The sequence below is a fragment of the Sinocyclocheilus grahami genome, unplaced genomic scaffold, assembly GCF_001515645.1.
Source record: "Sinocyclocheilus grahami isolate Dianchi unplaced genomic scaffold, SAMN03320097.WGS_v1.1 scaffold345.1, whole genome shotgun sequence".
In the NCBI taxonomy this organism is placed as follows: domain Eukaryota; kingdom Metazoa; phylum Chordata; class Actinopteri; order Cypriniformes; family Cyprinidae; genus Sinocyclocheilus; species Sinocyclocheilus grahami.
This window is the reverse complement of record NW_015505524.1, coordinates 59,199-76,601: the sequence shown is the minus strand read 5'-3', so window position 1 is coordinate 76,601 and position 17,403 is coordinate 59,199. Positions and strand designations below refer to the sequence as shown.

The 17,403-nt window shown below is 37.1% G+C and overlaps 1 protein-coding gene across 1 annotated transcript in view; it reads left to right on the top strand.

Annotated features, from left to right (window-relative positions):
- Nucleotides 1–17,403, top strand: part of LOC107548241 (PDZ and LIM domain protein 2-like) — an 80,785-nt gene that overhangs the window by 42,708 nt on the left and 20,674 nt on the right. The window contains exons 4-6 of the mRNA XM_016228874.1: nt 3,234–3,297; nt 4,757–4,905; nt 6,589–6,661. Of these exons, the coding sequence (XP_016084360.1) occupies nt 3,234–3,297; nt 4,757–4,905; nt 6,589–6,661 (286 nt within the window). The remainder of the gene's footprint in view (nt 1–3,233; nt 3,298–4,756; nt 4,906–6,588; nt 6,662–17,403) is intronic.

Sequence of the window (17,403 nt, the reverse complement as noted above, 5' to 3'; positions counted from 1 at the left end):
AGCGCGGTTAATCGCGAAACCGGTTAATCGCTGCATCCCTAATACCACTGAGGTGAATTTCAACATCTAAAGCAGAATCTTCCAAGAAGAGTGTAAAGCCCAAAGTATACTTAGTTTTTAATGCTAGTGTATGCACACAGCCTTTCAAAGTGTACTCCATTTGCTAGCACACTAGCTACATGCGCTTTAAAATAGAAAGGTTTCATCCTTGTTCAGTCAGTGTCTGTGCTATTTCTCTACAGAAGTTTGGAATGATAAAATGTGTGTATCTCTTAACCTCCTAATACAAGCGCTTGTCAACACGACCGTCTGTTGTTTTATCTCAACTCAAGTATAAATAATAACAAAGTCCGGTCCTGTTTGACGAACCACATTTTTTTAAATAGATAAATAAATAAAAATAGTCAAAGTGCATGAGCGTTCAGAGTGTGCACAGTTAGAAAAACACATACTCGACAGTGCATAATACAAAATATTATTTTCATGTAGGCACTTATACTTGAACTAATAAATTTACACTACACTAAATACAATTAAAACAAATAATCCCCAGATTAAAAATATAACCGAGTCAAAGACATAGTGATAAACTAAATATTCTGTTAAAAAAAAAGTTAAATGTCATACTTGAATGGGAGTTGTTTTGAATTTTTGAACCAATTCGCTAGAATGAGTCAGATTTTCCAGTTCTACATATGAGAGAAAGACTGTGAAGTGTGTTTGATTTATCAGTTTTCTCGGCAGTAAAATTGCATGTGCAAATCAATATTATATATAAACAGCCATGTAGTGTTTGGTTATGCTACAACACTAATTGCTGGAAAACCTTTTTTATTGCAAAAGCTACTCTACACTGTTTGAAAACTGTAGTTAGTATCACTGATCAGCAACAATGATCATGAAGTCTTTAAAATAGTCTCTTAATTTTCACCAATAACTCTTGGCTTTGTGTTACAGAGTCGAGTTTTAATGGCTCCTGTGAGAACTTTCCAGCTCTTGAAGAGCCTTTGATGTGTGTCTCATGTGGTTTTATATTTCTGTCCCTCTCCTTTTATCATTTTATCTCTATATTTTTCTGTGATGTTCTCATATAGTAATGATTTTAATCTCCAGTGAGTTGAAAATATGACTGGAATGCTGCAGTACATGTGGTGCATTAAGACGCTCTAATGCAACATCTTCTGAAGAATTAAAGTGTACGGTCACAAGATGAGAAGTCACTCTGGAAATCATGTTGTAATACAGAAGAAGTTGCAGGGAATTTTGCTGGGAGTGTATTAATTTGCCTTCAAAAGTGAAGATCTTCTCAAAAGAGTATTAGAAGACAAGCTCCTGTAGTCCTCCTCTGCAGTATCATGCTAAACCTTCAGCTGAGGCTCATGTGTGCACACTCAGTCTTTGCAGATGACCCTATTGAGGAATAAATGAGGCAAACAGGAAAATGACATCAGTTTAAAAGTGTCTCGCTTTTCAAACAGCATTTCCTCAAGTTTTTTGAGTGAGGTTATTGAGGTATTGAGTATCGACCAGAGTGAAAGCAGTTTGGAACAGGATTTTTATTTTCTGGTTTGATCTTATCTAACAACTCAACAGTATTGTTTGACTGAACGTTAGGGCTAGAATCACTCTGTGTCTGTGGTGTAGATGTGCATCAACAAGCAGAAAGTCTGCTATGCTATTTTTAACACATTATGTCCGTGATGCAATTTTCAGAAAACCTGTTTGAAAACAATCATCACCAAAAATAACACTCAGCTTTGAAACACTTTAGTGATGAAAATTAAAATGTTTTCCCCCAACACAAGTTGTAATACATAATGCCATCCCAAACAAAACTGGGTGGATTCTAGACCCTAAATCATGTCAGTACTTCTGCAAAAAGCATCAAGTGTTTCAAAGCCATTGAGCAACTGCTAATTTGCTAATTTATGCCCATTCTGCTAGAGCTCCATGAACACGCAACCTGTTCTCGTTTTAATTGTCTGTCTCAGCCCATCCAATGGGAAAAATAAGGAGCCAGAAGTTAAAGGATAACATAGATAAGCTTGACAGAAGGAAATGTGAAGAATAAATCATAGGGAGTATGACATTATGAAATGGAGTGAAACAAAGTAAGAGAGAGAAAACATTTGCTAGCAGAAGCAGCAAAAGGTAGAGGGTGAGTAAAATGAATGTGTTCGCTTGGGCTGTTCATGGCTTGCTTTTACTGGCAGTGATAGGAGGATGCTCTGCTTAAGCCTAGCAGTAAAACATCTCATTAACAGCAGTGAAAACGAGCTTATTTGGAAAGACCATCCAATCCTCAGGCCTCCATCAACTCGCTGACTGTTTAAAGTGCTCTTAATGAAGTGTGTGTTTCAAACATCTACAGTGAATTTAGTTTGAAGCGGAAATAGTTCAACAATTAAACCAGATTGCATTTGTGGCCAGAGTGAATGCATTTCCTTAATTGGTGAGCTTTTTCTTTTCCTATACAAATGAGAGACTACGAGCACAGTGGGTGTTTATATAACAGAATATCCAAGAAATAAAATAATAGTAGTTTCCCGAAGAGATCTTGGCTTCCTGAGGAATAAGAAAAGCGAGTTTGACTGAGGTATCGTGAAGACGTATAGTACCGACTCTGAATCAGGCCCTTGTGTGGCATTCCTTCCTCATGAAACTATAAAGAGCTTTCCGTACCAAACATATGCCAGGGATTCATTTTAAGATAAATAAATGTTTTCAGACATGTGGTGCTTCCTGGTCAGAGGTTCTACTGATGTATTTAAACAAGACTGTGTTGTCTTTTCTCTGTCAGATTTAATCAATTTACATTAACACTCGGTCAGCCTTCTGCATTTTGTTAAATGCATTGCTGTCTGCAGTTCCAGCGGAGGAAATAAATGGCAGTATTGAGGGGATTCCAGTCCGGATCTTTCTGCTTGTATCAGTCTGTTAGATTTACTCCTGAGTTTCACAATAATTTGAGGAATTATTTTCTTTTGAAGGAAGTTTTAAGTTTATCCAGCTACCTTATCAAATCAACATACTGTATCTGATGTCTAAAACCTGCTTGTGTCTCCTGGTTTATGCCAAATTTATCCAGAAACTAACTTATAAAGCCATACTCAAAGAAAGTGACCCAAATAAACGGTGAAGTTTTGAGGAAGCTTTTAACAATGTGTTTTAGTTTGCTAATATGCATACTAAAATAAAATGCCTTGAACTAATGTTTGTCTCTTTTCCCACAGACCTGCTCCTCCCACTCCTGGTCAGACCAATGGAATCACAGAGCAACTGGTTGGCCGCTTCCAGGTCAGTAAAAAAAAGCAAAGAAAAAAAAGCAAATATTATAGGGAAAGTTCACCCCAAAAATGAAAATTGTCATTGACTCACCCTCATGTCATTGCAGCATGACTTAACTACTTCTGTGGGGAAATAAAAAAAGTAAATTTTTTTTGTCCATACAATGGAAGTCAATGGAGACCAAAACTCTTTGGTTTCTCCCCAACATTCTCTGCAGAAAAAAAGTATGTTGTACAGGTTTGAATTGACACACAGGTTAACGTTTGTCTTTTTTGGATGAACTATCCCTTTAACTGCAGATAAATGCAAAGAGACTGTGCTTATGATCAGTAGCTGAAAGAATTGTATTAAAAATAAAATATTTTTAATTTATCTAAATATAATTGTTTTTCAGGCACAGATTTCATATCAATTTGTTAGTTATTTACCTATACGTTTGTTTCCCTTAATTCTGAATGTTTGCTTACGTCCTTGTCTTACTGTATATTATATGTTGCATTATACAATATTTTACTCTAGATTTCAAAAGTTTGGTGTCAAAATATAAGTATAAATATATTTACAGTATAAATAATAGTAATGATTTGATCATTTATAATAAGAGATGTTTCTTGAGCAGCAAATCAACACATGAAGGATCATGTCACACTGAATGCTGGAGTAATGATGCTGAAAATTCAGCTTTGCATCACAGGAATAAATTACATTTCAACATACATGAAAATAGAAAGCAGTAATTTTCGATTTAATATCTCACAATATTACTGTTTTACTATATTTTTGATCAAATAAATGCAGCCTTGGTGAGCATGAGAGACTTTTTTCAAAAACATTAAAAAGTCTTGCAGATATTACAATAAAGTACTAGCAGCATATGCTTATTTACAAAATATTGCTGCAAGAAGCAACAAAACCGCAGTCTGTCGCTGTTGCAAGTCTGTGGTGAGTGTGCTGCCCCACTGAACTGCTGGCCCGAGGCTTAGTGTTCAATTCTTTTCTCAGATTTGCAGTAGAGCACGCCTGGTATCCATTAAGAGAAGATGAACATCTATCTGCTTATCAGAGATTTATAGTTTGTCAGGTTGAGCTCAAATAAGACATTTGAGTCTGTATATCCCATTTTTTCGTTTTCTTTACAACAATAATTATGCATGTCTTTATCCATGACATGTGAAAGGAACTTGGGAGTGTTATAAATCAGACAGAGTTCCTGCCTTTTAAATGCTAAAGGGACTGCTGGCGGGTCTCTGTTGTAACAGATACTATGATTGGAAGGGTTGTGAGCCCCACAGGTCTCGTAGTCCTTCTGTACAACTGTGTGAGAACTTGTGAAGAAGGAGAGTTTAAGAAGTTGTTACCACATCTTAAATTTGAAAAATGTAACATCTTATGCGAGATTTTGTTGTGTGTTTTTTTTTTTATTATTGTATTTTATTGTTAAATTTTTATTACAATTTTTATTGTGCAGGAGGCTGTGCAGGTGAGTCGAGATGAGAACCAGAACTACAGAGAGTACACCATCTCCAGCCCAGCCTCTCTGTCACCTGGCCCATATTCACCGGAGCTGCCATCTAGCCCCGACCACAAAGGGGGCAGAATCACACCCACTAGTAAGAGGTACGACTGCACAACTTTACTGCTCTGTTGAGGTTTGCTGCTGTCAGATTGATGCAAGGACATGGATGATGTTTGTACAATGGGATTGCCTGCTGGCAATGCTTTGAGCAAACATTTCATTAGATAGATGTTTGGTTTTGCACCTTGACACACTAATGCTTTAAATAAGCAGCCTGTTATCTCTCTGTGGTCTGTTAGTGTTATTGATAATGTAAAGAATAGCACTGTATTAGAATTTATGTTCCATGAAGATTCTGGGAAATTGTGTTCCAGCACACAGCTGATGTCTTCATGACTGATGCCTCATACTGAACCTTTATTGACTTTATTACCTTAAATGTTCAGCTGTACAAACAGAGAAAGAATTTCTGTAACAGAAGTGTTTAAGAAAATATTCTCCATTCATTTAGAGTAGATTATGTGTGTTGGATGACTGAGATAATTTGATGTTAAGCCTATCAGCAAACATTTATTTTTCTTTTTAAAAACAAAGAGATATTTAGCAGAATGTACAAGCTTCTATAATATACATACCATGAAAGTGGATGGTGAGCACAATGTTTAAGCTCCAGAAACACCATAAAAGTCCATATGACTTGTATGTGAATGCCAAGTCTTATGCAAGTCATTATTGACTAATAATTCTTTGGAAACTTTGCTTGACAACATTGGTCATTCTTCACTTTCATTGTATGGAAAACTGCAGCTTGGCTATTCTGCAATTTAAATTTTTAGGTGAAGGTTTTTAAGGTGTAAGTTCCAACAAAATAGATGAAGTTGCATGCAGTGCAGTTTTAAATGCAACTGACTAAGGGAACTTTGATTAGAGCTGAAAGTTATTGTACAGGATGCATGTTAGGCTCCTCATACATTATTGGAAAAACCTGATACTGTACACTACTGTTAACATTTGGGGTTTGTAAGATTAAATTTTTTGAAAATGTTTTTGAGAGAAGTCCCTTGTGCTCACAGACGTTTCATTTATTTGGTCAGTAAAAACAATTACAGTAAAAACAGTAATATTATGAAATGTTATTTTCTATTTAAATATAAAAAAGTAATTTGTGATGCAAAAATAAATTTATCATCATTACTCCAGTCTTCAGTGTCACGTGATCCTTCAGAAACCATTATAATATAATGTTGTGCTGCTTCATATTTTTGTGAAAACTGTAATGTATTTTTTCCAGAGTTCTCTGATGGATAGAAAGGTCAAAAGAGCAGTATTTATTTGAAATAGAGGTCTTTGTCTCTTGTAACATTATTATTGTATTAACTGTCACTTTTGATCAATTTAATGTGTCCTTGCTGAATAAGTGTTATTATTCTTAAAAATAAAATCTTAACTCACCGGACTTTTTAATGTATATTATACAATAGTTATTGTAGAGGTAACTGCCTGTGGCTCATGATTTACATATTTTCATCTTGACAGATCTGTATAGTTTCACATTCTTATGTTTGCTTCTGTTGAGTTTCTTGGTCCATTTCTACTTGCCATCTGAATCTATAAAAAAACCCTCAAACTGTATGGCTCAAGTTCATGTAACTGCAACCCATTTCATGTCAGTTGTAGTTTGCTTCAAAACATGTTTGAATTCAACACCAGTTCAGAAATGTCCCATGGTCTGCACTTAAAAAAATGTAAAGCTTATTAAAGCTAAATATTTCTTTATTTTTCAGCCTCAAGCTTCATTCTTGGCCCTCAGAGGAGAAGAACATACAGAGTCACAGACTGTCCCGACCCCTGTCTCAGGTATAGTCACTCTTATATACAATATAAACCTGAAGAACAAATGAACCAATAAATCCTCCATGGAATGGTTTGACAGGGGTTCTTTTGTGTTGATGTATGACCTATTGAAACAGAAGTCAGGGCGGCACATTCTGAAGAGCTCGTTCTTGTTTTAAATAGCAAGTAGCCTTTACACAAGAGATCTGGAGCGCTGATTGCTGGATGTATTTTGTTGTGAAAACCAGAGGGTTCTACTTGTACCGGTTTCAATTAGTCGTGAAAAAGACAATAAAACCATGTCCTAACCAAATGCAATGTGACTAGATATAACCATATTTGTCTGAACCAGCCGTGACTGAACAAGCAACAAATATCAGAACTTTTTGTTGATTGCTTGATTAACCCTCATAATGTGTTTTGGTCATTTTGACCCTGAGAGGATTTTTTTTCCCCCCTAGAAAATGCTAGTTAATATTATCACATTGGACTTAAACCTACAGACTTTGCTCACACAGGGTTTAACAACTTCTCAAATAATCAATAATTTTGGTACTTTTGGGGGATTTTTTCCCCATCTTGTTGCACTTGTGATCCAAAATAATCTAAAAAAATTATTTATTTAAATTAGCACAGGTATGCATTTCTTTTTGGAACTTGATAGATTGTAGGCCTCATTGATCTGAGCTTATGCTTTTTTTCCCACTCAAAAACTTGAGGTACTACCATTAATCAGTTCAAAAACAAAATGCGAAACCTGTGCTAACTGAAAGAAAACAAGATGTCAAAAGGATTGAATCCAAGATTTGGGGATAATGTAGCATAAGGAGAGATTTACAAGAAGATTTTAAAATGCCACTCATTTTTGCCTGGGAAAACCAAATTAGGTAAAGGATATTTAACACAGGACAAGGGTTAAGGAAGTGCATCATCTTAGCCTTATCTTTGTTTTTGTTTTTTTTGGATCAGATGTCTTGTACTATTAGAGTATGTTTTATAAGCCAGTAGCATTTATAATTAAGTATGATGGGATGTTCTCATTCTGAAAACTATTTTTTTGGAAAAAAATATGCATATGCCCATACAAACAAGATGATTGAGATGTCAGTATTTTTGGTGTGTTTTCTAGGAAGATAAATTGTAAATGTATATGACTGCTTAAAGTTTATTTTTTAGTTTGTGTTCAATTTTTATACTCCATGTGAATCAGTACTGAACATATTACAGGTTGTCAAAAACGAGCAAGTGAAGTTGGAGGGATGAGGGCTGGTAAGTCTCAATGTTGATGGGATCTGCAGCAGAACATTGATGTTAGTTCTGCCTAATGCATTGGAGAAGCCTTCATATGTGTTCATGTTCGTAGTACATGCTCACGGAAGAGGATTGCTTTGCTCTACTCCTGAAATGTGGCTCATAAATCCCTTTAGTCTCAGCCTATATATGACTTCATGGGAAAAGCAGGTTCTCAGTGGCACAAATGAACTCTGATGCCGCTTCACAATGAGCTCCAGGATCGCATTCTCAGGAAATGAGATTATGATTTCCATCCGATATTATACCGTTCACAATAAAAGGGTTAGCATTTCCAATATTTTCGTAGCGGGCGGTGAGTACATAAACTTTGAAAAGGTCACCTCTCCATGCTGATGTTCATGGGAGCACAACCTGGAAATGGTTAATTTAGAACATTATTGAAACAGTACGGTTGACCTTTCTTGTAGCTTCTTTTAACCTCGGGTTTATTACAAGATCTTCATCATTGACTCTACAGATTCTGTAGCATCTGGGGAGATAAAAAACTGGAGAATGGGCAATAATCTGAAGGGAAAGCGCTCCAGAGCCTGTCCCAAAAACTAAAATTGAGCAAATGAAGTTGTGGGAAAGTTATTGCAAGATATGTCAGCTATTTAGTAACGGGCTCAGTCCCACAGAAGTTTCTACAAGGCAGATGTCAGAGCAGGAAAAAACAGGCCGGACCTTTGATGGCTGAAGACATTCCAGTCATTTTATCAGTGCTGTGGTTGTTAAAAAAACACATTCATGACACAGCTTATTAAACTCAATAACATCCCAATTCCCCTGTCAGAAACGCTTGGTCCTTTTAAAGATCAGCATTTGAATACTTCTGACCGAAGCTCATGGGATGTCTGGGAGAAGTCAGCATCATGACAGTGACACTGAGCATTGGCCTTTGTCAACAAAAAAATCTCAATATAGATGTATTATGCTGTGAAAATGTCCATGCAAGACTAGGCGGGGAGAAAGAATGAGATGAATGGTTCATCCAAAAATGATAATTCGATAATTTCCTTGTCCTCCTTTAGCTCAGAAGGAAAGATTATCTTGTTTGGACTTTTAAAGCCCTGATAGCATGGATATTTCCAAGACATCTAATCGATGGGAGTTTTCATCCGGACGCTAGGCGCTGTCAGATGTTTGCAATATTTGTGCTATAGAATGTACGTGCATCTGCTTTTCTTAAGATGTTTTTACACACAACACTTTAAATGAATCACAATATAACTAAAATTGTAATATGCCTTTCATACGTATTTCATAATAACTCTGTAACAGCATAATAATAACAGTGTGGACTCAAGTCCGGACAAGACCTGGAAAGAAGACCCTCTCAAGTCTGAGTCCAAGACCATATTTTCTGTGACTAGACTAGAAACTATTGTCTTGGACTAGGACTTGTGAGTCCAGTCTGGTCCAGACTTTAGTTCTGCAACACTAAATATAAAAGGAAGAACTGTGTAATTGTCTTTTTTTTCTATTTTTCCTGAATATGAGATGTTTGTCTCATTAAAGTTTAGACCACATTAAATGACAAAATAATTGCAATATGATTTTTGTTGGCCCAATTGTGCAGCCCTAATCATACATTCTCTCGCAGACATCCCACCAATGCACGTGCATACAAGGAGAGTGTGGTGTAGACTGAGCCTTAACCATCATGTTCAAGACACCCTACTTGCATGCCACTTTCAAAGTATGAAATATCTTAGCCATTATTTTGACCCACAGACATCCAGCTTTTGGCCTCCCAATAAATCTAAGCCCACCATCCAGTTAACCCTGTTAATTTACTGCCGACACCAATCCAGTCCAAATTAGAGTCATCACCTTCTGTTCTCAATCTCTCTCCGTGCAATCTAAACACATTTCTCATTCTTTATTCTTTCGCAGGCTCTTTCATAACATGTATGTTACGGGGTTCAGCAGGATCTGTTTTTTAGATTGTTTCAGTACAGCATACAGTTTTAGTGGAGGGATAAATGTTTGACATGCCTAGAGTTAGCCATGCCAAACAATGGATTAGATATATAAAGGAAAGTTCTGGATTAAATGATGCTTAAAGGCAGGAACAAGGAAGCAGCCAATGAGGTGTAGCAGTAGGGTTGATTTGCTGCCACATCTGTGGTCAGAAATGCTGGACACACAAACATGCACATAAACAGTCGGCTTGCTCTTTACTTCAGTGGCTTCAGAGTCTTTTATGTTCGTCTGTCATGAGGGTCTGTTATGGGGGACTCTGGTGTAATTGTGGTTTTTGTTAGATCCCAGAAGCCACTTTGGTGCTAGAGAGGGTTAGGATCTTTCCCTCAAATATTTCTGCTGGAATTTTAAGATCCGTTCAAGCTCTCTCTTCGTTTTTCATCCTCAAACTGGAATCCCTTCAGTCCTGCTCCTTCCTCTCTTCTTCTTCAGAGAACACTTGCATTCTTTTACTCTTAGTTGTCTCCAGCACTTAACATAGAGCGTCTTGGCATGATGTCTTGTTAACCTACACACACATACATACACACACGGGAAAGGTTGTCGAAGGTGACATTATTTTGGAATTGTGTGGCATGATTGCTGAAATGGTTGATTCTTTTTGTGTGGTTTGGCTGTAGAGGTTAATGGAAAGCACAATATGTTCTCAAAACTGAGTTTTCTTTCTCTGTACTTACAAGTACTTGCATGTTCCCAGAAGTCATCAGTTGTATAGAATGAAAGTAAACCAGTACATCTGACACTGAAACCATAGTTTGAAAATGTGTTTTTTGCAGTTACTTTAATGTACTTAAATACAGTAGCTTAGGTGTTTTTTTTTTTTTTTTACACAGAAAATATTTTGAAGAATGTTGGTAACCAAACAGTTGGTGGTCCTCTTTGACATCCATAGAATGGAAAAAAAAATACTATGCAAGTCACTGGGCCCCAGAAACTGTTTGGTTAACAATATTCTTCAAAATGTCTTTTATGTTCAGCAGAAGAAGGAAACATACAGGTTTGAACAACTTGAGGGTGAGTAAATTTCAGAATTGTCACCTAAGCTACTGTATTTAAGTACATTAAAATGACTATCAAACTAATTTACATTAAATGCAATAAAACATTTATTTTAATGAATCAAAAAGAGATAAACAGCTCTATTTGAGAGGATAGTTAGACAAAACAGTCATCGTCTTTTTCTACTGTGGTTTTTATTTTTTATTTATTTGTATTTTTACAATTTTACTTTAAATTATTTTAAAATTTTCAATGTTTTCTCTAGAAGTGGATGGAACTTAATGCACTAAAAGCATTAAAAGAATGCTAGGTGAACCATTAAGGAACTGAAATCACTAAGTTTAGGGATCACAATATATCGTACCATTTGAGTTAATGAAAATATAAAAAATTGTATTAGAAATAGTGTCATCTCAGTCTTATAAAAAGGGACTGTTAGAGATTGCAAATGTCTCTGTATTGGGGAATATTAAATATTTTTTATGCTCTATTTCAGCTATTTTTAAATATAGAGTACCTTTGCCACCATCTAATGCTTAAAGTAAATTTTTAGTTAACACTCATATCACCACTGTTAAATGTAATCTATGGCAAATTTCAATGAATATCCATTTTAATACTGTGCATTTGTGATGTTGTGATACCTGAATTCACTTTAAACAACTGAGCTACTGTCACGCAACTGAAAAACTTAGGATGGTAGTGTCTCTACTTTTAGTTAGTTACTCCACAACACTGTCTGTCACATTCGTACTAATTTATGCACACATCTATACACCCGTTGTGCCTGGTGCAGGGTTTTTTTTCCCCTCTAATGGTCCTCTGTAATATTTGTAAAGTGTGGTTCAGGTAGAGGTAGTCTCCAGAGAGTGAGTTAAGAGAGGAAAAGATGGCAGGAATATCCATTAGTCCCGCGTCAGGGGGTGTAGAGTATCCTGGGAAAAGTGGCATGTACAATAAGGGCTCTGATGCAGAGCGTTCGAGGTGTGTGGTGTTGGTTTTCTCGCCCTTCTGATGCACAGGCCCGTCCTTGTACAGCTGAGCCTGGTGGAGATGGGCTGAGGAGGCCTTATTCATCCTGCCCGCTGTCTCACATGTTTTCTCTCTCTCTCTCTCTCTCTCTCTCGCTTTTGCCTTTTCACACTGCTCCGTTTGGTCAGACTCTCCACTCCTCACTCCTCGAGTCCTGGCAGCCGTACAGGCACAGAGACGACCATTGTACCACTCTCCTCCTCTTCTCTCTCTCTTTTGCTCTCTTTCCCTCTTCGTCTTCTCCATCGTTCTGTGAGAGGGTGATAGATGATGAGGAAGTGACATGAGTGAGCCACATAGAAAAGTGTTGTAAGGATGGAGGAAGTCTGATCATGTTTCTGTTGAAAGACTGCACAAAGTGCTTTTAAATCCACTTCCTGTGCTAGCCGAAAAATGTTTTCCAGGAGCTTGAACATAATGGCTACAGCACTCTTAGGTCGGTTTTGTGCATTTATTTTGGCATCCATATTGCCAGGTTACAGTGTTCACACTGCCCACATGAGCAGAGCGGCGCTGTGGCTGGAATTGGAGTTTTTGCAAAATAAACCTTTATAAAACATATTAGTAAAGCCGAAAGTGCATGATAAATAAAGTTATTGTCTCCCAAAAGAAAGAATCGACTCTGAACAGCCTTTTTATATGAATTATAAATGTGAAGGGAACCGACTGTCTTCAGAAAAGCTTTTCACTTCATCTTTCCTATAATAAAGTAGCATTTGTGAGTGCAGCGCGGCTTTGATTACAGACGTTATCGGGGAAACCTCTGTTTTTGCTGCTCCAAAAGCACCTCCTGTTGGCAGAGAATGAATTTGCATTTTCAATCAGCCTGTCTGCTGTTTTCGTTCAGACCAATGTGAAAATCGACTTATGTTTTTATGCAGCAAACATGCAGAGTTGTAAATGTGAGTGTAAGTCTGTGGGAAACACTGTAATGCCCGCCTATGTTCTACGTTAGCCGGCCACAAACAATTTGACCCCGCCTTCAAACACTGTAGCTTTGTGTGGTTGACTTCACGTCGAGAAGACGCTGTGTCCTAAGCTGTCAAAGTAAATTAGTTCTATTTTCACTTCCGAAAGATATGGCTGCAAAGAATCAGTGGTTAATTTTTTTCCACTGTACCACAGCAGTACAACCCCAAACTTTTTTGTGTTCCTGTCATTTTACTGGCGACTGCTTCTCTAATCTCTGGGAGTTCAATGCGGGATTCACAAAATGCTTGCTCTTGAAAGATGGCTCAGTACACAGTTAATTTGGACCAGCTGGCTTCACTGAATCACAACCTGTATCATAAATAATAGATGTTTATATTTTCTATTGAGCGTTCAGAATACAGAACTATGACAATAGGCATATTGTTTCCGACATACGCTGTATGCGGTAGACCAATCACAACAGACTGGGCCATCTGACCAATCAGAGCTGAGTAGACTCACAGAAAGGAGGGAATTAGAGAGACTGGATCTTAGAACTGCTTCTAACTAATCGTTTGAGAATCATTGGAAAATGAGGTGATAATAAATGCATGAATTGAGGAAACTAAAGTGTTTTTGACCTTGCATGCATGTAAACCTATTGTAGGAGACTCACAAAACAATATTAGGAACCTTAAAAATTTTATAATAGTGGCACTTTAAGCAGTTTATGTAGTTTCATGTAGTATATAATTTAAATGCAATGTCTTCATGCAAATTTTTGCAATGTTTGTTTGTAACCGTTCTGAGTGGCCAACTCCTGATAACTATTTTATCAAATGTTATTAACAGAAATTATTATAGTAAAAGTCTATAGAAATAACTTTATTTTCATATTTTTATTCATCCAGAGTTTTGTTGTGCCTCAAATGCTGTCTTGTTGCATATAAATGTAGATAATCAATTGATCTGATTTAACGCAATCTGAATTAAATTGAGTGGATTGAAAGGGGTGGTGTAGACCTGAAATAGTCTGATCAACAGTGTAAAAATAATTAACCATGTAAACACTTGATTCATACAAATTTTTTAAATAAGATGTGGGATGAGTATGTTTACCTATATTATACACATTATATATTACTTATTATACAGAATGTGCAGATGTTCATCTATGTCTTAGAAACTGGTCAGTGGAGGGTACTGAATATTTACTAAATATTTGCACGAAAAGCACTTATATGACAGCTTTGTTTTTAGATGTCACCAAGGCAAAAACAACATTATACTCACAGTAGCTCAGGTGACATTATTGCGCTGGCTTTCTTCAGTTCTGAATACATGCTCGGAATGCATACAATATATAAATATGCAACTCAGATTGAAAGTTTAGGGTTCATATACTGTAAACACAACTTTCAGAATCTGAAATCTGATTAGATTCATTCCGATGTATTTATCAGTGTGAAAGCCCACGCAAGCCTTCTTTTGTATAATGCTGTTATTTTGCAAATGGTGAAATTTTCCCCACTAAACTGTGAAATGATTTAGTTCAGCACACTAGGTTTTGAAACATAGCAACAAAATTGACAATGTTTGGTCAACTTGTGTAACATTTTGGGGTAAACCTGAAATCTTACAGTAACTGTGAGAACCGGCAGAGAATGCAGTTGTACTTAAAGAAATCAAGTTTACTTTCTACTATAGAATAGAGTCAGTGCCATGAACCTTGTAAACATTGGCAAATCTAGGGACTGGTTGTTGTTTGGAAGTGACCAAAACCGATGATAATGACCACATTTTACCATATTTGTGTAAAATATGAATCCTACAATCAATAAAATGTTTGCTAATACTGTATGTTGAGGACTTTCTACCATCTCTCCTACCCCTTTTCCTTATCCTCGCCGAGGGCTGTCATTTGGGAATATGCATGTTTATTGCACACACTCCTTGAGGACGAGAACAGTGGGAGGAGAGAGGTGCGTTCAGTCTATTAGGATATGCCCATGCTGATCGTGCTGCTCTTGAGAGAGAGATGTGCAGCCAAACCTAAGAGTGGCTTTGGCAACGGATCACTCCCTCCACCATTGCTATTAGTGCCCGATCGCCCAGATGGGTTGCCCGTGACAACCGTTTTGTGGTTGCTGAGGGTTGCCATAGTGGCAAGCCTTATCCTGTGAGAGGTCTTAAGGGTTCAGATATAAATAAGCAATGCAAGTACCTGTGCACGAACAGTGTGGTGACTATCAATTGGTAATTGCCTCTTTTATTTAGAAGGGGGACTTAATTTGCCATATTACATGTTTGCTGTAGACTGAGGGGAGTTAAAATGCATGTTTATAGTGCAGATTCAACAATGCACTTTTGATCTGGAGCAACTTAAAGTCAGATGTGGCTTATTTTAAAAAATAGGATGCGAATGAAAGTATCAGAAGAATATTAAGGAAATGTGATGTTTACGTTCATATGACAATCATTTCCGCTAAGAGCCTTGTCTCTCATTTGTTTTCACTTAGTGTGGTTCAGTGGCAGAATGCTGGCATGCTCATTTTCTTTTATCCATCTCTTATTCCCGTTTCTCAATAAGTTGAACTGGGTGGAGCGGCCCTGCTCTTATAAATGTGGGCTCCCCTCGATTTAGTGCTTGGTGACGGCAGACCATCCGCCGTGTTTGTGTGTGCATGCGTGTTTGTGCGTGCATGCGTGTTTGTGCATGCTGGAGTTCATTCACTGGGGTGTGACTCACTGGAGCGCTCACTTGCGGTCTCTGCCTCGGAACACAAATAAAGGCTTGGCCCGCAGCGGACGGTCAATCAGTTGCTGTTCCAGGCTCAAAACAATTCTCTTTCCCGTCAGCTTCCTCTTTTTCTTAGACCACTCCTCGAAGAAGATTTAATAAGATTTGCTCTTCCAGAGCACAGACTAAAATCGTTTTTTGGCTTGGTTTGTCTTCCCCCTCCGCCTCCCACCTCTCTTCCTTTTTCTCACTTCCTCAGATGTTCTAGAGGGACAAAGTGCTATTTCGGGTTGGACTTAACATGGGGGATCTGTGTTGAACCCTGTGTTAAAAGTATGTTAGACACAATTAGTCTGCTTTTGATAAATATACAGGGTCAAATATACAAATCAGAGTCACCATGCCGGCCCATGGCAATTGATCTTGAAAGACCCACTAACCAAGAATCTTTTTCTTCCTCTGTCACATCAGACTCCAAATATTGTTCAACCTCACCAAAAATGAAAATTTAGAGGCACTTCACCAAAAAATTTAAAAATTAAAATCACTTACTTTCACTCATGCTGTTTCAAACCTTTTTTTTCTGTAAAACAAAAAGAAAGATGTAATATTTTTATATAGATGTTATATTTCTTTTTTTTCTCTTAATCTATACAGTGGAAGTCAGTGGGGTCTAGTGTTGTTTGATCCCCAACATTCTTCAAAAAATCTTCTATTTGTGGGAAAACTTCAGGCCTCACTTCAGGCACTGTTTTAAATTGTGTGTCATTTATAAAGCCAAAATTTCTCATGATGGCTTACGGACAGTCTGCATTACTATTAAACACCGTATTCTTGTCAGGATTTACAGTCAAGTGTGGTAGTGTGTGTAGCCAGATCATTGTCTGCACACTTGGTCCACTAGGTAGTGTGCACCTCCAACACATCCATCTACACTCATGGTAAATAAAGAGACTTTGAAAGTCTTGTGCACTGAACTACAATAGAAGAAAATTGGCTTTGAAACAGTTTTCACTCAGAAATGGTCAATTTCACAAATAATTACAAAGAAATAGCAACACATTGAATTAAATGTGAAACTTTGAAGCAGAAAAACTGAAAGTGTTTTCTTGTAAATAAAACAAAGATTATTGGAGAATGTTTTACATAAATTATTTTTTACAGTGTTTGGGAACCCAAGGAACATACAAAATAAAGTATACTCTGCCTTAATGAAGCTATAATTTTGTCTAATTATGCAGAAAGATTGAGAAGACAGAGGAGTCTTATGATTTTATTCCAAAAATGTTTCAAATGTTCTTTCCACCACAGTATAAATTGCACTTATTGCACTTGAGATGTGGTGGAAATTACATTGTGCTCATTGTTTGTGAGCTCAAGCAGTTTTCTCAAGACATTGACCAACCAGAACAGACCGTCTTCAATCAGAATGACAGTAAATGAATATAATGACAAGAAACATCATCAGTAACTCTTAATCAGAATGGAAGAAAACAAGGAACAAGGTTCACGGCTCAGAAAAAAAAGTATTTGTGACGTTAACCCCTAAAGCCCACATAACATCCCTAGAAACAGTTACTATGGCAGTGAATTTCTGAAGGAAAGAAAGGTAGAGAGACACAAACAGCAAAATAAAGAAATAGAAGGCAGACACAAAGAAAGTGATACTGAGACCAGAAGCAGAGAACAGGAGACACGGTTCATCCAGGTGGCTCCTATCAAGCCGTGGTTTATAAAGCTCACTAATTACTCCATAAACCCCATCATCTCTGTCAGGCAGCAGGGCTGACGATGGTTTAGATGG